Source organism: Notamacropus eugenii, chromosome 1, assembly GCF_028372415.1.
Source record: "Notamacropus eugenii isolate mMacEug1 chromosome 1, mMacEug1.pri_v2, whole genome shotgun sequence".
NCBI lineage: Eukaryota > Metazoa > Chordata > Mammalia > Diprotodontia > Macropodidae > Notamacropus > Notamacropus eugenii.
Window position 1 is genome coordinate 641333048 of NC_092872.1, and position 22231 is coordinate 641355278.

Here is a 22231-nt window from a genome sequence, read left to right on the forward strand (position 1 = left end):
GAGGCAAATTTAGGCTTGGTATTAGGAAAAAGTTCCTAACAATTAAATCTATTCAAAATGGGATTAGATTGCCATAAGGGGGAGTGGGTTCTCCCCGCCTTGGAGGTCTTCAAGTAAAATCTGGATGAGCGCTTGGCAGCTATATCATAAAAGGATTTTATGGACTACAGGCATACCTTGGAGATATTGTGGGTTCAGTTCCAGACCACAGCCATAAAGCAAGTCAAATGAATTTTTTACTTTCCCAGTGCACATAAAAGTTAAATTTACACTATACCACAGTCTGTGAAGTGTGCAATAGCATTATGTTAAAAAAATACTGTACATACCTTAATTAAAAAATACTTTCTTGATAAAAAAAAATTCTATCATCTGAGCTTTCAGCAAGTCATAATCTTTTTTTCTGGTGGAGGGTCTTGCTTCAACTGCATAGCTGCTGACTGATCGGGGTAGTTGTTGCTGAAGGTTGGAGTGGCTATGGCAATCTCTTAAAATAAGACAACAAAAATTGGATCCATTGATTGATTGATTCTTCCTTTCACTTGAACATTTAGAGGCCATTGTGGGTTATTAGTTAGACTAATTTCAGTATTTTTGTATTGCACAGAATAGGGAGGCCTGAGGAGCGGGAGAGAGGTAGGGAGCAGTCAGTTGGAGGAGCAGTCAGAACATGCCCGACATTTATTGAGTAGGTTTGCCATCTTATATGGATATGGTTTGTGGTGCCCCAAAACAATTGCAGTCGTTACATCAAAGACTGCTAATCATAAAGCACTACAGCAGATATAATAATAATTTTAAAAGTTTGAAATATTGTGAGAATTACCACAATGTCACACAAAGACACAATGTGAACACATTGAGAAAATGGTGCCAATTGACTTGCTCAGTGCAGGGTTGCCAAGCAAGCCTTCAATTTATTAAAAAAACACAGTATCTGTGAAGCATAGTAAAGTGAAGTAAGCATTTATAGATTGGACCAATCAGTGGTTTTTGAACTTTTTTGTGGCATGGACTCCTTTAGTAGTCTGGTGATATCTATGGACCCCTTCTCAGAATAATATTTTAAAATAATTGAAGGAAATGCTAAATTTCAGTTAGAGGTTAGTGAAAATATAGATGTAATTTTTCCCATCAAAGTTTCTATCATTGTCCCCCTGAAATCCACCCATGGACCCTTCAGGTGTCTGTGACCTTAAGGTCAAGAACTCCTAGAGTAGATCATTACTGATGTCCCTTCCAACCCTGAGTTCCTGTTTAAGTATATATTAAGTATGTTCAGATCTGAGAGTTCATGATTTATGAATGAATGTGTTGCCTGCAAAAAAAATGCCAAAAAGAATACTTTGGGTTTGCCCCCAAAGAAAGCAAATTGTCTAACATTAGGCAGATTTACTGATTTGAAAATTTTTAGTGCTCAAATGGATCTGTGATATCATGGACTGGACATACCTCCAGTGATGCAAATTGTGCCCATCTCTGCCTACCCATCCCAGATGATGTCCTCAGATGATGCATAAAAAAAAATTTAACAAGCCTTATTGAGGATCATACAAATTATTTTTTTCAAATCCCTGTTTTAGCAAACTATTAATATACAAATATTACCCATAATTGAACTGCAATATATTCTCCCACAACTTCCCTCTGCCTAACTCTGGCATTCTTCTAGCTCCTCTTCCTACCTTGATAAAGATAAGGTGTGTTAGACTGTACCTTAGAAGCTTAGAACACAAGATGTTGAATAGAGAAGGATAGAATAGGTTAGGACAAGGTCTTTGGAACAAAAGTAGGAAGTCTTGTGGTTTCAATTTCTCATTGTCCATTGAACTATGGTAGTCCTCAGGCACATAAATCCTTCTTGCTCCCTGTTTTAAGTTTCTTTATTTGCGAAGAGCAAAAAAAAAAAAAAAAATCACTCCTGCTCCCTTCCTACTTTATTGGGAAGAATTAGACACATCTTAAAGAACTTTGCAAACAGCAAAATGTATAAAAAAAACGATCAATTTTTGTTATTTCACACCAAGTTTATTCAAATACTTCTGAGAGAAGTATAAATTAGGGGGAAATTCTTTAACCTGCTAAGACAGAAAGGTTAAAAAATATTAGAGGGAGGAAGGGAAAATATTTATAAGTGATATTCAAGATCTTAGGAATCCTTATCTTCCTTCAAAGCTTATCTCAGGTGTCACCACCTCCTGCTAAGCCTTTTCTGACCCATTTCCCTAATTGTTAGTGCTCTGGCTCCTCAAATTACCTCGTATTTACTTGTTGGTTTATTTTGGGTATCCACCAGTCCAACTCAGGCTCCTTGAGGCCAGAGACTATTTTGCTTTGGGCTTGGTATCCCAGTGCTGTCGTGGTACCTTGAGCATAGTAGGTAGGTATTTCTAAATATTGAATGGAATTAGCTGACCATTGCCCAGTATATTGTTTAGAATCCATAGTAGGAACTCCGTATATGTTTATTGAAGTTAAAGTTGAAGAGATAGAAGACTTCATATGTTAATGGCAGAGCATGATTAGAAAAACTAGGCAGTAGCAGGGGGTGGGGCAGGGAGTTGGCATAGAGAACAGGAAGAAGCATCAGTAAATGAATGACCACCTATTTCCTATAGAATTACAAGAAAACGGGAGGCAGGTTCTGAAATCTACATGTGAATGTGAGGAGGATGTGAATAAACCAAGAGAAAGAGGATACTCTTTAAAACACACACACACAACATTACTACATTCTTGGTATATTCTCAATGTTTGGGGGCAGGGAAAAAGGAGGACTAGGAAAATCCATGCTAGATGATCTCAAGAGTCAGAAGGACAGTTACATGTGAATCCAGGAATGGGTCATCTATGAGTTAGTGGCAGAAAGTAATTCTCTGGTCCTGACATATATAGTATTAGTGCATTTGAAATTTTTGATGTAAATTAATCTGTATATAGGAACCTCACTGTGAGATACAAAATTAATCAGTACAATGTACAGCAATTGTTTTTTTCTCCTCCCAAAACCCAATCCTAAGTGTTGCATTTTTCCCTCCTTTTCATTTCCAGTGCCACCACCCATAGTTCCTCTTGTTTGGACTTGCAGTAACTTCTTAGTTCATCTCCCTGCCTTCAGTTTTTCCTCTCCTCTAATCCATTATTCAATTCTAATGAATTTCCAAAGAACACCCAACCACCAGTGCTGATTCAAGAGTGGCAATCAACCTATTGGATAAGAAACCATGCCTAACTCCTGAAAATCAATATCTCTCTTCTGCCTCATAGACTTTCCTACAGGGCAGGTAGCCAAAGATAAGGAGAAATGAGTGCCCACCAATTAAAACCACTTTAAAGACAAATTCATTTGCTAGAGATAATCTTGGGCTTCCCCTCTCCCCTTTTTAAAGTCCTAGTCAGAGGAGCTGATATAAATATATATATATTAAATATTATATTGGTCAACATCTTGTTTCTTTTCCCACAATTGTTTAAACTATTTCATTAACAAAATATTTAAAAGTACATTTAGTTTACAGAAAGAATACATTGAAAAGAAATAGATTTTTTTCTCATTTGGTTTTTTTTCTTTTGTAAATTGGAATCAGCATTATTTTTATTTACCTCCAAATTCCTCTATATGCTACCCAGGAAAATCTAGAGTCTCTTAGTTATTAACTAGCTTGTTTCTATAATCAGAATCACTGCCAATTATATCTGTGTAAATCCCAGTACTCAGGCAATATGAAAGGGACCTTTTGTTCAGGAAGCTTGTGCAGGAAGGACTTTCACTACAAGCTTTTCCTTTGAGAGCTGTCCAACTCTCTGTAAGAATTACCAGGTTATCTTCATGTTCTCAGTCATATTATCCCAAAGTAAAGTAAAATCTTTAAAAAATTATTTTTAAAATAGTTTTCATTGTTTAGTTATGCAAGGGAGCAGGCAGGAAGAAACTATACTTTATTTCAAGTCTTTTAGAAAACTTTAATCTTTAGTTACAACAACTTTCTAGTGTTTAAACAGTAATAGAAGAGTTAACTCCTCATCCTTAATTGGATAAATATTATATTCATTTAATAATAATAGGCCACATTTATAAAAAAATACTTTGTGGTTTGTAAGACATTCCTCCTTGATGACTATAATGATTTTGCGCACAGCATATTAACACTTATGAAAGTTAATTAACTTACAGTCCCTTATATCTTCTCTTTCAAAACATAGTAAAATAAAAAACTCTTTACAGATCATATTAAAAAAAGATTTTGTGATTTAACTATAATTCTGTTGTTAAGCATCTTGTTGGAAAATACAGGGTATCCTAAATGTCTTAATGTAGTTTTAAGCCTCAGTAGCTTAGGATAATAGCTTTTAATAGTCTTTTTTAAGCTTTCATAGCTTAAAACTGCACTAAGATTTTAGATGTCCTACATGTACCACTTGAAAGTTTTTCTTGAGAACTTCCTCAGGTTAAGTCTCTAAAATTTCAGACATAGGAGGATTTACACAGAACCTGGAGAAGACACCATTATATTTGAAAACAGAATTTTTCAAATAGTTGAAGAACCAAAAAAAAAAAAAACCAAAACGAACCCATAGAATATTAACTCAAAAGACAAATCTGAGTAGCTTTGTTTCTTGTGTGATGCTGTCTTAGCTACTAACCTAATAGTTTCCTTTTTCTTCTAGGTACCAGAGATTTGAAAAGGCCTTTCTCCTAGCTGTTGATATTGGGGCTCGGGACCTGTTTATGGTGAGTCATTGCTAGGGACGATTGTATGTCTTCAACTCCCAGGCTGAGTTAGTTGTCAGCTTTTGTGGCCATTAAAACGGATTAGTGTCATTTGCAGCCTCAGACACATGGTGGGAAAAGCATTATTCTTCTTGGCTCGTAGGTTTGCCATCATGAAACTGGTCAATAGCTATCTAGTTATCTTTTGACTTGTTGACATTTTTCTTACCATGACCAGAGGGCTATTTAATGTTTTTTAGGAATTAATTTATAGTCCTTGAACTTTTATCTTCACGTGCCTCGATGCGGGTAGGTGACACCTTTCTATCTAATAAGCTTAAATGTCTCTAAATCCATTCCCTTAAGACTTACAGAGGCCAAGACACAAGGGCAGACCATGTCCTGGGGATCTTGAATGGTCTTAGTTTGTTTCTTAGATTTTAGCAAAAAGTGACAAATTATGAAGCCTTCCAGAAGTACCAAGCTGTAATGTAAACCCAAGGGACTTTTGCTTTCCTGTACTTGCAGGTCCTCCCATTTAATTAGCTACAAAAGTAAAATTAACCAGCTCTTTAAAGGTTCTGTGTTCAGGCTCCACATGGGGCTCTTGTTTTATAAGGCCTTGCACCACAATGTCACAGTGAGGTCAGAGGGACAAAGACAACTGCTTTCCTAATTTCACAGCATGTTGCTGCTCTGCAGGCCATTTCATTGTTTTCAAAGAAACAATAAGAAAAGGCTCATTTTTAAAAAAAGAAAGAAAAAAATATGGTAAACCCTTTTATTTGGTTCTTTTGCATAATGAAGACATTCTATGGTTTAAATTAAACTTTGACATTAAATGTTGCTATCAGATTATTTCATGGTCACTTGCCTCCAGTGCAATCTTAGTTTTTAAATCGTAAGTATTTTCCAGTTGTTGCTTTTTAGTTATGAAAAATTCCTGTATAATTACATTAAAATCTTTTACCTTCTGGTGTTTGTTTTATAGTTTTAAATATCTGTTTCTGTTGCATAAGTCCAGTTCTATCCATGTAAACTTTTCAAATACTGTATCTAAAAGCTATAGTTAAAAGTATCCAGATTTTAGTAAATTTAATGTAAATAATCCTGAACTTCCTTATTTTTCCCCTAGTTCAAAGAAATTTTTTCATCTTTTCCATTTTTAAATATAAACTTATCACTAGTCACCTCCATAACAGGAAAATAAAACTGAAGGTATTTATTTAAATATTTTATGTGTAGTGGTTAAAAATTTTTCAGCCTCCCAATTAGTATGGTTTTTCCCACTAGAAGTTGAATTTTTTAATTACTAGTGTTTGCTTTATTTACTGGATAGTATAATATATTGAAGTTGATTCCCAAACTTCTCTCCGACCATATCTATTTTATCTCAAAGTGCTGTCTGAGCCTACTTTTCCCCATTGGTGTGTTCAGTCATTATTATTAGGATCCAGTAGTGACAATATTATTAATGAGAAGTCACTGAAGAAGAGAAGTTTGAAATGTTATTTCAGGTCTCCTTTTCCTGGCATATATCAATTCAAGTATAATAATAGCTGAAATGCTTTAAAATTAATTGTGACACTTTAATAATAAGATTGTGCCCACTTTAGAATAGGTTTTGTTCTTTAGTCTATTGTGTATGCTGAAAGTATAAGAAAATAAAAGCAGCCCAGATAATCCAAGGCATGAGGAGAGACTCTCGCTTGTGTCTTTGTCCCCTTTGTAGACAAAACAGTCTTCTTGAGGGCTGATTACACTCTTCTCTGCAGGGGACTCCTCCCATTAAAACATGGGGGCCACCTTGAATAGGTAATTAAATAGCCTCAGTTTCTTTATTTTCTTTTTAAAAAGTAAACAAGATTTTTACCCTCATATAGCAGAAAGTCCCCTCAGGGTTCATTGTATGAAATTTTGGTTACTCAATTCAGAGGCTGCCTTTAGAAGGTAGCCAAAAGCACACTCAGTCTTTAGACAAAAGTTCTAAGCCCATAAGCAGTTCATATACAGCACTTAATAAATTGTTTTCCATGTTAAAATCTTCTACATTAAGATTTTGTCATTTCTTATTGAGGTTAAATTACTGCGATTATTTATGTAAGACATCGGTAGACTACGCAATGAGAATCAGTGCCTCTTCTAAATCAAAACATGTACAGTATAAAGAGGGTTAGGGATCCAAGTAGCCTATTAGATATGATTTCAGTGACCAAGAGACTCCCTGACCCAAAAAATAATCTCCCTTAATAGTTTGAATATGCCACCTTTGATTGCAAAGAGCTAAATTAAAAAGGTCACTGTTGAAATGTACTTTATTAATTAGAAGCAGCCTTCTATCCATTAGTACCTATTGGTGATAATAAGGTACAGGACAGATAAGTTTCTTGAAGGTTTGGGGGTGAGGGAAAGAATTGAGAAATAACAACGATTAGCCCTAGATAGTTGTTTTAGGTCACTGGACTGCTGGACGTAGGATGTTTAATAATTGGAGGGTAGGTGGAGGTAGATGTGAGGGTAAGAAGAGAACAAGAGGAAGGGTAATGAGGATAATATTTGCCTGTTTTACAGTTTTGCCTAATGTTGTCTCTGATATAACCATATTATTATTAATAATAGTAATAACTAGACTTTTCAGATGTCTCTTTTGTTAGTGATAGGGAGCAGAACCTGAAAGACATAAAATAATATATTAAAGATTTCAAAACTTTTATCTTGAAAATGGGCGTAGCTTACCAATAACATTTCTTCACCAGAATGTATTGATGTCACTGCCCGTTACAGTAAAGAGAGAAAGAGGAAAAGTAAAACATTTACATATATGTAACATGTTATGGGTAAGTAATTTGGGAAGTAATGTGGTAAGATCATTGAGGGAGAGCTATAGAGAACAGTAAAGCTGAGAATGAGAGAGGTCAAATGAAAGAGTCAGCTCTTCTGATTGATATTAATCCCAGAAAATTGGAATTTTCCCCAACCACAGGATAGTGGTGGGGGAAAAAAAACCAGATTAAATCAAGTTATTACTGTTTGCTCCCAGTGGAAATCTATACTTCCCATTTCTGTAAGCACCATCTTTTAGCAATGAAGTTGTGAGGACCTTGCTCTTTACTTTTCATTTGTCTTAAGCTTAATAACCATCACCAGACAAGTCATCAAATAAATATGCAAAATAATGAATTAAAACTCTGAACATTTAACAAATTGACCCAAACAAATTAAGAGATAGCAAATAAGAAGTACCTACTAGGTTTCTCTTTTCGAGTCTGTCTGAAGTTTTATCACCTTTATTTTTTACATATGGTTCATTTAGACATAGCTTTACATAGCCCCAATGCATATCCAGTTCTGCTGAGCATGGATCATTCTATGTATCTTTTTATTTATATCTCCTGTTTACATTATTGTACCCTGATGTATTGGGCCAGTCTTCAGTTGCTTTACTTATTAGTTGATTTTATTTTCTTTTTTTGCCATGACTCAGTAAAAGCTATTTAATGAATGTTTTTGCACAGTTATGACTATTTTTATAAGGTAGCTCTTTTTCCCCCTCCCCCTCCCTCTCCATGGTGTTTTTAGTATAAATGGAATCTCACAATCAAAATGTATAACTAGCTTTATGACTTGCTGTGTATAGCCATCTTGTTCTCCAGAATGTTTATTCTGATCTACAGTCCCTGTAAAAATATGTTATAGAGCATTTTTATAGAACTGAAAGGGACCTAAGAGATACAAGCTCACAGGTTTTGAGCTGAAAGGGATCTTGAAGGCCTCACTGCCTCACTTTATTTTGTTTTATTATTTACTTTTTATTCAGTTCCAAATTTTCTCCCTCTACCACCTTCCCACCCCCTAACCCCCAACTTTGAGAAGGCAAGTGTTTCCAAAAAGAATGCTATAAATATTTTTGTATACATGGGTCCTTTTCCTTTTTCTTTGAGCTCCTTGGGATACAGAATTAGGCATGGTATTGCTGGGTCAGATAGTATGAAATTTTTATAGCCCTTTGAGCATAGTCCCAAATTGTTTTCCTTGGTGGCCCTCTTTTTCCACATCCCCTACAGCATTTGTCATTTTCCTTTTCTGTCATCTTAGTCAATCTGATAGATGTGAAACAACACTTCAGAGTTGCTTTAATTTATATTTTCCTAATTATTAGTGATTTAGGGCATTTTATATGACCATTGATAGCTTATTTTTATAAATTTGGCTCAATTCCCTATATATTTAAGAAATGAGGGCTTTAGAAGAGAAACTTGCTAGAAACATTTTTTCTCAGTTTTCTGATTTCCTTCTGTTTTTAGCTGCATTTAGTTTTGTGTGCAACCTTTTTAATTTCATGTAATTAAAATTATCCATTTTACTTCCTGTGAACCTCTCTATCTCTTGTTTGGTCATGAAATCTTCTCTTATCTATATATATGAGAGATAAATTTTCCCATGCTCCCCTAACTTGCATATGATTTCATCCTTTAGGTCTAAATCATGTACCCATTTTGACCTTATCTTGGTGTAGTGGAAGGTGCTGGCCTCTGCCTAGTTTCTGCCAGGCTGTTTTCCAGTTTTCCCAGAAGTTTTGGTCAGATAGTGAATTCTTCCCCTAATCACTTAGATCTTTGGATTTATCAAACACTGGACTACTGTGGATGTTTAGTGCTGTATATTCACCTAATCCACTCCATTGGTCAACCACTCTGTTTCTTATCCAGGACCAGATTGTTTCGATGATTGCCACTTTGTAATATATAATTTGAGATCTTGTCCTGCTGATTCCTCTTCCTTCACATTATTTTCATTGTTTCCCTTGGTTTTCTTGGCCTTTTGTTCCTCCAGATGAACTGTTATTATTTTTTCTAGCTGTATAAAATAATTCTTTGGTAGTTGTTTGGAGTGGAACTAAGTAAGTAAAAATTTAGAATGTATTGTCATTTTTATTATAGTGACTTGATCTACCCATGAGCAATTCATATTTCTCCAGTTGTTTAGCTCTGTCTTTATTTGTGTGAAGTGTTTTGTAATGGAGTTCATATAGTTCCTTTGTGTGTCTTGACGGGTAGACTCCCAAGTATTTTATATTGTCTGCACTTATTTTAAGTGGAATTTCTCTTTCTGTCCCTTCTTGCTGAATTTTGTTGGTAATATATGGAAATAGCAATGATCAACTACTTCCTTTTATAGAGGTGGAAACTGAGGCCCAGTGAAACTAAAAGTCTTGTCCAAGGTCATACAAATAAGCATCTGAGCTCCAGTCCTCAGATTTAGTCCAGCACTCAGACCACTCTACACCACATAGCCAGTCTGTTATCAAACCTTGTTATGTCTGCCTTCACAGCATCTTTCATATATTTTCCCTTTTATCCACTTAGACTGCTACAACTAGAGTTCAGGCCTTCATGACCTGTCACCAGGACTATTGCAATAGCCTTCTGTTGGGTGTCCCTACCTTGTCTCTGTCCACTCTAATTTCTCCTCTACTCATCTGCTAAGGTGTTTTTCCTAAAGCATAGAGTCTAACCATGTCACCCATTTCCTCGGTAATATCCAGTGGCTTTTTATCATCTCTAGCATCAAATATAAATGCCTATTTGTCATTTGAAGCTTTTCAAAACCTGTCCTCTTCCTGCTTTCTCATCCTTGATTCCCTTTACCCCAGTGTACTCTGTGAGCCAGCCATACTGACCTACTTGCCTGTCCTTGAATATAAAAAGCTCTTATCTCCTGCAGCTGTGCTGCTGTGCTGGCTGGTCTGCATGCCTGAAATGCTTGGCCCCCTCAACTCCACCTCTTGGTCTCCCAGCTTTCTTCAAGATTAAGCTCAAAGTCCCACTTTCTATAAGAGGACTTTTCTGGTCTCCCTAGCTTCTACTAGTACCTTCCCCCTCAAATTACCTTTACCTACTCTGTATATATCTTGTATATACATAATATCTCCCCCATTGAAATATAAGCTCCTTTGTGGGCTCCTCCCTGGCCCTTTCTTTGTTTCTCCATTGCTTAGCACCATGCCTAGGACACAGTAAGTACTACATAAATACTTGTTAACTGACTGACTGACAAGTGAGAAGTGGTATAAAAGATACCATTAAAAAAATATGACTAGGATGGGCCAGTCACATAGGGAGTGAAAGAGTCAATCACTGGACAGCCTACATGCTTCACTAATAGATATCCAGTGTCACAAGAATACTAGAAAGGGATCCAGGGTATTAAGTGGGTACCCTGTGGTGAATTCATGGAAAGACATGGATGGATCGTCACACAGGATAGGTAGTCATAATGTGGCAGGGTCGGGGGGAGGGGCAGGGCAGGGAGTGGTAGAGATCTGCATCACTGAACGGGTAGCAATAGTATCACAAATCCATTGGAGTATTGGAATGATTTCATTCATTTGTCTGATTAATAAAAATGTTCTTCTTTCCCATAGTAAGAATACTTATGTGCCATTTTCTAGCATTTCTATTAAAGGATTTTATCCATTTACAATTAATTTTACAACTGCTAAGTTTGTCTTTTACAAAGTCATTCTATTGGAAAGGAATATACAGTCTTACTATTTCAGCTTTTAACTGTAATTTGAAATCTTCCTACAGAAATTGACTTTCCTTTATATTAATAACTGTGTAGATTTCTTAATTTGGATTTCCCATTCAAAATCAGAATTTCCCTTTGATATTACCTTGACCTAATCCTGCTCTTACCATTCTGGGTTCTCAACGCCATTTGTTTTCCTTCTTTGTCTCTCGGAAATGTGCTTCTCAAATTTAGTGTTATCACCAATATAATATTTTAAGGGTTCTTATACTCTGCTAGCAACTGCTTTGTCTTTATTTGAAAAGTATATGTTGTTTAGAGTAATTTTTTTTAACTTGGAGGCTTGTCTGTTTTACCGAGATTTCACTAGAGTTCATATGTCTCTTTGCAAATTTTCCAAAGGCCAAATGCTTCTCAGATTTCCATGTCTGGCCTCCAAACAGCATAGAGTTGACACCTTTTTAAAATTTGAGACATATTGTTTTGACAAAATAGAAACTTGCCAACAGACATCCAAACCAAACCCATTACAGAGTACATGAAAACAGTTTATTGCTAGTAAAATGGAATGTACTTTTTAACTGACATTTTGGTGCTAACATTGACCACTGACATTGGGTAAAAGGAGGTGTTTGGGGATTTTCCTAGAACCCCACCACAAAGTATGAAGGAGTTAAACAGTTTTACAGGACCATAAGGCCTTGGACATTGGTGGTAAACAACTGACATAGAATATAAAATGATTAGCTAAGAGAATCGATCTTGCCCCTTGGCCACTATGTTTTCAAAAAACAAGAAGTTTAGCAGTTTGAATTTGGTGGTCTATCAGGACTCAGAGCATTTGTAGAATAAGACCCTTGTAGGGAGGAGGAAGGAAATTTCTCTCCCCTGGCTATCTCTATAAGGCAAAGTGTATTGAAGTAGATTTACTTGCCCAGAAGGTTGCACCCTATCAAGGAAGAGGATCCAACACTCTGAGAAAGAATCACTTAAGTGGAAGGAAGAGGTTTTTCTCCCTTCCTCATCAGCCATGATGCTTTGAAGTGAGGCCACTCAACTACTAGAAGACACTGAATTAAGTGACTGGGTCAGGATTTAAGTTACATTAAGTAGAGATACAGTCACTCAAGCAGCTTTCAAGATCAAGACTTCCAACAGTAGAGAAAAGAGTCTGCTTTGGCCCCCTCAAAGAAGCTAACCCTGGCAGCCTGACACTGAGCCACAGAGAGGATTGAACAGGAAGATGCACAGGCCCTGCAGTTATCTTGATACTTATTCCTAAGACAACTACTCCCATTGTGCTCTACCTTTGTGCTTACCTGCCACACCATCCTTCCCATTGATAAATGTGTGTTTGTGTGTGCACCCCAGGTGTAACTGGAAGGCTTATACCTAATATTCCTTCTATAGCATCTTGAGTAAATACTTTTGCTAAGAACTAATTGTTAATACAAAGCTTATGTACTGTAGTGTTAGGAGCACAGACCTAGAGCACAGACCGCTCTCTGGACACCAAACCCCAAAGTGGGAGTGCTAGTTGGCAATGTAACCTAACAGGGATACTACATTTCTGGTATGTCGTATTGTTGTATTGTGTGTGTGTGTGTGTGTGTGTGTGTGTGTGTGTTATCCTTTCAGCTCTGCATGCTTTATTCAGAATCCCTTCATGCAAGTATATCTTCCCATGTCTCTTTGAATTCTTCATATTCATCTCTTTCTATATAGTACATTCATATACCTTTCCCAAATTGTTGGGCACTTTTTTTATTTCCAGCTTTTCATTAACCCAAATAACTTTGCTTTGAATATTTTGGGGGATTTTCTTGCTATTGACAATATAGAATAAATAGTTTAGTGATTTTTCTTGCATGGGCAGCTAGGTGGAATAATGGATAGAACACATGGCCTGGAATCAGGAACTCAACTTCCTGAGTTCAAATCTGGCCACAGACACTTACTAGCTGTGTGACCCTACACAAGTCACTTCACCCTGTTTGCCTCAGTTTCCTCATATGTACATTGAGCTGGAAAAGAAAATGGCAAACCCCTCTAACATCTTTGCCAAGAAAACCCCAAAAGGGTTCACTAAGAGTTAGACTCAATGGAAAACGACTAAACAACAACAAAACTTGTGTAATGGTTTAAGAATGGCTTAACCAATTGTTACGATCATCCATAATGAATTAAGACACCTGCATTCCCATAGTGACCTCAGCAACTTTTCTCATCTTTACAATCTTACCAATTTATTTAATGTTTAGTGATACCTCAAAGTTTTTCCATTGTGCATTTTCCTGATTGTTAATGGTTTTAATATTATTTCAGGTAGTTATTAATAATCTGTATTTTTCTTTTGACCAATGTTCTATTATGAAATGACTGAAACATATATTTGCATCAATTATCCATATATTTGAGAGTTCAGACATCAGAATATTTAAAGTAAGGATTTTTCTAATCCATATAGATTCCTTTAATTATGGCTGCATTGATTTTCTTTGTGCAAAAGGTTTTCAATTTTATATAATCAAATTTACTCAGATCCTTTTGACTCCTACACTGGTACCGTATCCACTGCACCACCTAGACACTTGACACTCACTAGCTATGTGACCTTGGGCAAGTCACTTAACCCCAATTGCCCCATCCTGGCTCATCTCCAGTCATTCTGATCAATATCTGGTCACTGGATTCAAATGGCTCTGGAAGAGAAGTGAGGCTGGTGACCTGCACAGCCCTCCCTCGCTCAAAAAACAAAGTCAAGTGCAAGTCATGTCATCATTTCTCTGAGGGCATGGTCTTCTTCGGCAATGAAGGACGAACACACACAATCAAGTTTATCTTTTTTGCTCTTTATGATCTCTTCTTTCCCATGTCTAGTTATGAATTCTTCACCTATATATCTCGGAAATATATTACTTTTCTTTGCTTTTAATTTTTTAAAATATGCTTTAGTAATGTATTGTGTCTTTATATCAATATTATTTTGATCCACCTTTCCTAAATTAAGCCATCCAATCTAATAAGGAAAATAATGAAAAATATCCTATACATTGAGCACATCTGACAATGCACACAATGTTCTGTCCTAGTAGCGCTCCTCCCCATGAAGGAGGAAGTATTTTTCATTCATCTTCTTTTGGGATTTTATTATATTTTATTTATTATTTATTATATTCATTGGTTATTATATATATCACTCATGTGACACATTTTATTGTTCAGTTAATTCCAAGTCAATAGTCACTCACCTTCTTTCTGGTTCTTTGCTATCTCAGAGTATTCCTGTGACTATTGTAGTTTATGTTGGACATTTGTTTTTGTCATTGATTACTTTGGGGGTATAGCTAAAATAATGGAATTACTAGGTCAAAGGAATAGCTTAAGTGCTTTTGCTGCATAAGTCATAATTGAAGTCCAGAACAGCTGGATCATCAGCTGTACCAGAGTACTACCAAGAATGCATACCACAGTCTCTCAGTTGGTCAACTAGTGTTTATTAAACAGCTGCTCTATGCTGGTGTTATACTGTGGATATAAAGAAAGGCATAGACAGCTCTTGATCTTAGGAAGCTCGGGCTAATGGGGAACCAACATTCGAACAAGTATGTACAAACAAGATATAGCCAGAGTAAACTGAAAATTATCAATAAAAGGAAGATACTAGAAGTAGGGGTGATTGGGGAAGGGATCCTATAGAATGTGGGACTTAAAGAAGCCAAGGAAGCCATGCAGTGGAGCAGAAGAGGGAAGGCATTCCAGGGAGGAAAACAGCCAGAGAAAATGCCTGGAATTGGGAGATGGAGTATTTTCTTTGAGGAAGAGTAAGAAGACCATTGTCCACAGAATATGTGGGAAGTTGCAAGGGGTAAGAAGACTGGGAAGGTAAGGGGGGACCAGATTATGAATGGTTTTGAACTCCAAAGAATTTTGTATGTGATGATAGGGAGCATTGGGTTTTACTGAGTAGGGGAGTGACATGGTCAGGCATGCTTTAGGAGGATCACTTGGATAGCTAAGTGAATTGTAAGGGGAGAGACTTGTAGGAAGAAGACCAATCAGCAGGTTATTGCCATAATCTAAGTATTAGATGGTGAGGGTTTGCCAGAGTGGTTGAGAGAAGGAGCTATATGTGAGAGATGTTATGAAAATATAAAACAAAGGACTTCAGAACTGGTTGGATTTGGGAGATGTGAGAGAGTGAGGAGTCGGGGATGACACCTAGATTGCAAGCCTAGGTAACTAGGAGGATGATGATGCCCTCAACAGAAATAGGAAAGTTAGGAAGAAGGGAGAATTTGAGGGGAGGATAGAATGAACTCAGTTTTGGACATGTTAAGTTTGAGATATCTATGGGAAATCTAGATCTAGGTGTCTGATAGATATTTAGAGATGTGAGATTAAGATCAGGAGAGAGGTTTGAGCTAGATAAATAGGTAGATTTGAGAATCATCAGCCCAAAGATGATCACTGAATCCATAAGAGCTAATGGGATCACCAAGTGAAATAGTATACAAGAAGAGAATAGGCCCCAAGACAGAGTCCTGTGAACTCCCCTAGTTAGTGGGTGTAACCTTGATGAAGATCCAGTAAAGGATATTGAGAAGGAAAGGTCAAATGGGGAAGAGAGGAACCAGGGGAAAATGGTGTCCTCAAAACCACTTTAGATAGATTTCTTCTCTTAAAAGAGAAGAGAGTATCAAGAAGAGTTTTGATACTATTGAAAATCTTTTGTCATCTTTGCCAGTTTGCATGATATGAGTTAAAATTTCAAAGTTTACTATTCTGATTTATTTTCTTATTATTGTAACTTGAGCTATTTTCCTCTAATTTAATGCAGTAACCTTTATATTTAGGTAGCTTACCCATTTGGAATTTATTGTGATATGAGATACGTACAATGTCAGACTTGATTGACATGTTATTTAGTTTAATTTGTTTGCTATTTTTTAATCTGTTTAATTTTTTTGTTATAAAGAATGGCTTCCTAAGGAGGGGAGGAATGGGACGATTTGAAATTGAAGGTGATTTAAAAATAAGAAGAAATTAGTGTTAATTAAAAAAAAAAAAAACATGCTCAAAATTAAGTACAAGAATCCAGATGTGCTCTGACCATAGCAAAATATAATGGGCCTATCACCTCTTTATTCATGGAAGTTAATGCAAACCAAAATCACATTAATTTTTTTTTCTATCATGTAACACCATTGATTTATACTGAACCTTCAGTCTACTTACGCCCCCAGATCATTTCAAATAAATTACCATCTAACCATACTTCATCTATTTTATACTTGTGAAGTCAGCTTTTCAAAACCAAATGTAAAACTTTATATTTACCCCTATTAAGCTTCATCTTATTATATTTAAATCTGTGGTTTAGCCTATCAAGATCATTTTGGATCTTAAACTCTCATCCAGTACGTTAATCATTCTACCATATTCGTGTCCTTGGCAAATTTTGTAAGCATACCATCTTTGCTTTTATATGCCTTCAGCTGAAGCATAATAAATTCTGCTCCAGCCTTTCATTAACTCCATATGACTATTTCTCAAGTGTGTGTCTTGTTTTCAACTAATTATTGTTTGCCTTTCTAACCCATTCTTCAACTCCCATTTCACCAATGATTTTCATCCCACTAACATTCATATTTATGCTTGCTAAGTCTGTTTTACCTTTATCAAATTTTATTATAATCTTTCCCCATCCTCTTTCTCTTTTCCTTTGTCCTTCCCTTTTGCCCTTTCTCCCTATTTTTTCTCCTTATTTCTCTCTCTCTCCCTTTCTCTGTGTCTATGTGTGTGTCTGTCTCCTTATGTCTCTCTTTCTCTCTCTACCTCTTGCTATTCCTCCCTGCTTTTCTCCTCTCCTTTCTCTTAGCAAATCAACACTAGGTATCTGTAGGTTATGTTACTTAGAATATCCTGCTCCCAATCTCCTCCTTCTCTTCTCTCCTTCCAGCCCAGATGCAAATCACTGGATCTCCCCTATCCTCACTGCTTTTTAAAAAATATAAACAATTTGAGGGACAGAGCCAAGTAGGAGCAGGAGGAGGGACCTGCCAGAGCTCTCCCACCAAATCCCTCAAACCCCTCAAAGTATCTGTAAAAATGACTCCAAACAAATTCTAGAACATCAGAAACCACAAAATGACAGTGAAAAAAATTTCCAGCCCAAGACAATCTGGAAGGCTGACAGACTCTATCATACTGGGCTCAGAGCAGACCATAGCCCAGTGTGGCACAGACAGGACTGGAGCAGGCCTCAGGGCACTGAATCACTGACAGCTATAATGGTTTCTAGATTTTTTCAACCCACAAATGCCAAAGACAGCTTCAAAGGTCAATGAGAAAGCTTCCTCACGTGGGTGAGAAAAGAACATGGTATGACCCCAGCCCCAGCCCCAGGATGGTGACAGCCACTGCTGCTGCAGCAACTACTTCTAGAGCTCTCAGCCTAAAGATGGTGGGGGAATCGAGCCGCTAATCTGGTGGGTTGCAGTCCTGGACGACAGTCCTGGGCCAAGGAGGAGCGTTGGTGTGGCAGACCTGGTGGCGACTGTAGAAAAGGAATCCTACTTGCAATTCCAGGGCAGAAAAGAGTGCTTATGGTTTTTCACAGACCACAGTGTAGGTCAGGAGATGAGTAAACACCTCCCCTTTGATCATACCACTTTGGAGGAACTGAGAATTTACAGGTCCCTAGAGATATTTCTGAAAATAGCTGCACAAAACTCCTGAAACATGGGGCAGTACACCCTCCACTTAACAAAGAGCTCAAAAGTCAAGTAATTGACTGGGAAAATTACCAAAAAAGGGGAAAAATAAGACTATAGAAGGTTACTGTTTTGTGAAAAGGTATTTTCTTACAATGAGGAAGGTGAAAGCATACAACCAGAAGAAGACAGCAAGGTCAAGGCTCCTACATCCAAAGCCTCCAAGAAAAATATGAAATGGGTCTCAGGCCATGGAAGAGCTCAAAAAGGAATTTAAGGATCAAGTAAGAGAAGGAGAGGAAAAATTGGGGAAATGAGAGTGATGCAAGAAAATCATGAAGAACAAGTCAACAACTTGCTTACAGGAGACCCAAAAAAATGCTGAAGAAAATAACACCTTTAAAAATAGAGCAACCCAAATGGCAAAAGAGGTCCAAAAAGCCAATGAGGAGAAGAATACCTTAAAAAGCAGAATTGACCAAATGAAAAAGAATGTCCAAAAGCTCACTGAAGAAAAGAATTCCTTCGAAATTAGAATGGAGGAAATGGAAGCTAATGACTTTATGAGAAATCAAGAACTTATAAAACAGAACTAAAAAAATGAAAAAAATAGAAAACAATGTGAAATTTCTCATTGGAAAAACAACTGACTTGGAAAATAGGTCCAGGAGAGATAATTTAAAAATAATTGATCTCCATGATAAAAAAAACAGCCTAGATATCATCTTTCATGAAATTATCAAGGAAAATTGCCCTGATATTCTAGAATCAGGGGGTAAAATAGAAATTGAAAGAATCCACCAAATCACCTCCTGAAAGACATCCCAAAAGGGAAACTCCTAGGAATATTATAGCCAAATTCCAGAGTTCCCAGGTCAATGAGAAAATATTGCAAGCAGCCTGAAAAAAACAATTCAAGTACCATGGAAACACAATAAGGATAACATTGAATTTAGCACAGAGGGCACAGGGTGAGCTGAATATGAAGAGAGGATACCAAAAAATAAAATAAAATCAAGTGTTGAGAGGAATGTACTGGGAGAAAGAGAAAGGGAGAGGTAGAATGTAGTAAATCATCTCACATAAAAGAGGCAAGAAAGAGCTTTTGCAATGGAGGGGAAGAAGGAGAGAGATGAGAGGGAATAGGTGAGCCTTACTTTTGTTGGATTTGGCTTAAGGAGGGAATAACACATATGCAGTTGGGTATGGAAATCTATCTTACCCTGAAGGAAGGCAGGAGAAAAGGGGATAGGAGAGGGAGGATAATAGAAGGGACAACAGATTGAGGGAAGGGGTAATCAGAAGCAAACACTATTGTGGGGGGACAGGTCAAGGGAGAGAATGGAATAAATGGGGGGCAGGACAGGATAGAGGGAAATGTGATTAGTCTTTTGCAACATGACTGTTATGGAAGTGTTTTGCATGGCTACACATGTATGAACTATATTGAATTGCTTGCTTTTTCAATGGGAGTGGGTGGGGAGGGAGGAAAGGAGAGAATGTAGAACTCAAAGCTTTAAAAATGAATGTTAAAAATTATTTTTGCATGCAACTGAGAAATAAGTCATACAGGCAATCTATCTTGCCCTACAGAAAAATAGAGGGGAGGAGGATGGGGGAAGAGGGTTTATAGAAGGGAGGGCAGATTGGGGAAAGGAAATTTGGGGTGCACATTGTCCTGGGGTTGGGGGAGGAGAGACATGGGGAGAAAATCTGGAATTCAAAATCTTGCAGAAATGATTGCAAACTGAAAATAAATAATGTTAAAAAAAGATAAACAACTCTCTGAAACTGTAGTTTGTTTTCCTTGAGACAGTTTTCTTCCTGACCTCACCCTCTAAAGTATATCCCCTTCCTATCCTAGCTCAATCCTTTGTTCATTTTATTAAATTTCAACTAAAATAATCATTTTAAACCTTCCTTTTCTTGACTCAGATAAAACTGTAACTGATGAGATCTCTTTTCTCGTTTCCTTATTCCTACCTCCATGTTTGAATAACCATTACTTATGGTGCTCTAATTTCAAAAAAATATTAAGTCCCTACTCTTTTACTTCTTGTAACTTTTTTAAGGCCAAAGCTTATCCATCTTTGTCTTCTCTTAGACATGAAGTGACTCCCAAAAGATGATAATATTGTTCCCCTTTTTAATATGTAAGCACTAGATCATCACCTAGCCCAAACTCTTTTACCTTTCTTAAGTTTCTTTCATGTGCCTTGTTTTCAGTTCAAAGACTCTAACCCACTCTTTTTTTAAAAGAATTTTTTTCTTTTAGAAATAAATGATTCTGTGTATAACCTATATTGAACTACTTGACTTCTCAGTGAGGGGAGGGGTGTAAAGAGAGCAAGGGAGAGAATTTGGAACTCAAAGTTTTATAAATGAATGTTGTTTTTACATGTAACTGGGGTAAAATAAATAAATTTAAAAAAAAGAAATGATTCTATTAAGTTTATTCTTTCCTCTTTAAGATTATGCTGTACTTTGCACAATAAGCTACTCTTGGGTCCAAGCTATTTTCCTTTACTTTTCAATATAATGTATTCCAGTTTTTCCTGTCCTTTCTCATTAATGATAAATTATTCTGACTGATGTTTCTTGTTATCTGGTCTTTCTCTTCCTAGCCACTTGCCAGTATATTATCTTTGACTTGGTAGCTCCAGAGCTTGAGAGTAATATTTCTGGATACAATAAATCCTGTAATTCCTCTCTAGTGGCTTATGAAGAATTCTCTCAGTCTACATTTTGTCCTCTGGTTCCAAACACTGAGTAGTTTTTCTTCTATGTACTCTTGAAATTTCATATAGAACCATGGCTTTCAATTTCTTTTTTTTTAATTTTAGAGATGGCATTTTGTTGTTGGTCAGTCATGCCTGATGTTTCATACCCCCATTTGGGTTGTTCTTGTTTTTTGTCAGACATACTGGAGTAATTTGCCATTTCCTTTTCCAATTCATTTTACAGATGAGGAAACTGAGGCAAACAGGGTTAAGTGACTTGTCCAGGGTCACACAGCTTAGTAAGTGTCTGAGGCCAGAGTTGAACTCAGGAAGATGAGTCTTCTTGCTTTCAGGCCTCGCCCTCTACCTAGCTGCCTCCAAGACCTTATATATTATCCCAGATTTGCTGCCTTGTTACTTTGCTTTAATAATTCTTGCTTTGTTTTGAGTAATAGCATCTGCATTTTTCCATATTGTCCATCACTTTGTTAAAATTTTTTCTTTTCTGTTCTAAACCAATGATTCTCCTATCATACGTATGAGATCTGCAATGTTATTCCGTGTGTCTTACTTCAATTCTTTTTTTAAGCTTTTCCATCACAGCTATGATCATTATGGCCATTCAGTCTCATTTCTAGGATTCTAGTTGCTGTTGGTGCAGAATGATTTTCTTTTACTGGATATTTCTCATAGCGTTTTTTTGTTGCATTGCAATTAATATATCATAAACTTTCCATTTGATTGCTCTCTTGTTTAGTCTGTCTGCTGATTTTTCAACAGGGATTTCCTTGTTAGGATTTTCTCACTCTCTCCTTTTGGTTATTTTTTTTTTCTTTCTTTAGCACATTTCTAGCTTTTCTGAAGTGATGAAGGGAGAGCTAGACTTAGATACAACTTTTCACTCTGCCATCTTGCCACAATATGCCAGAATATTTAGTTTAGATAATTCTGGGTTTAAGGCCAATGCTTCCCAATTTTGCATATTTTATATTCCAATTCTTTTAGTTATCTGTCCCTTGTCTTCCATGAGAAGTCTACTGTATATTCTTTATTAATGTTCTTTAGCAAAGAGCTTATGTATTTTTTGCTTGTCTTTTCTTCCAGAACATTTGGAATGTTTATATCCTTATTATTCTAACACTGGAATTTGTAATGTATCTAAGAATGGTGAATCTTGTATTCTTTCTAGTCAAAGTTTTATGGATTCTTTCTCTTTGTATTTTTTTTCTTCTTTTTCTCTTTTTTTCTAATGCTTATACATTTTCTTTGATGATTTTCTAGAATACCACATCATTCGTTTATTTTTTCTAATTTTTCTTATGTATTTATTCACTTGATTTTGCACATTTTCTATTTCTTTGAAATTTTCAATAGATTTCTGAGATTGTACCTCCACTAATTGATATCTTAACTTATTTATCTTTTCCACTATATGTCTGTTGTTTATTAGCTTTAGTGATTGTATTCAAGTATGTGTTGACATTTATTTCACTATTTACTTTTGATCTTTTTTAAAACATCTTTTAATTTTAACTTGTGTTTCTCCCAGGATT

General features: G+C 36.4%; 1 protein-coding gene across 3 annotated transcripts in view; it reads left to right on the forward strand.

The window, feature by feature from the left end:
* The window catches only part of WDPCP (WD repeat containing planar cell polarity effector), a 375521-nt gene that overhangs the window by 237664 nt on the left and 115626 nt on the right, over positions 1-22231 (forward strand). For all 3 annotated transcript variants that reach the window (XM_072635424.1, XM_072635425.1, XM_072635427.1), the window contains exon 14: positions 4669-4732. In XM_072635424.1, coding sequence (XP_072491525.1) covers positions 4669-4732 — 64 coding nt within the window. The remainder of the gene's footprint in view (positions 1-4668; positions 4733-22231) is intronic.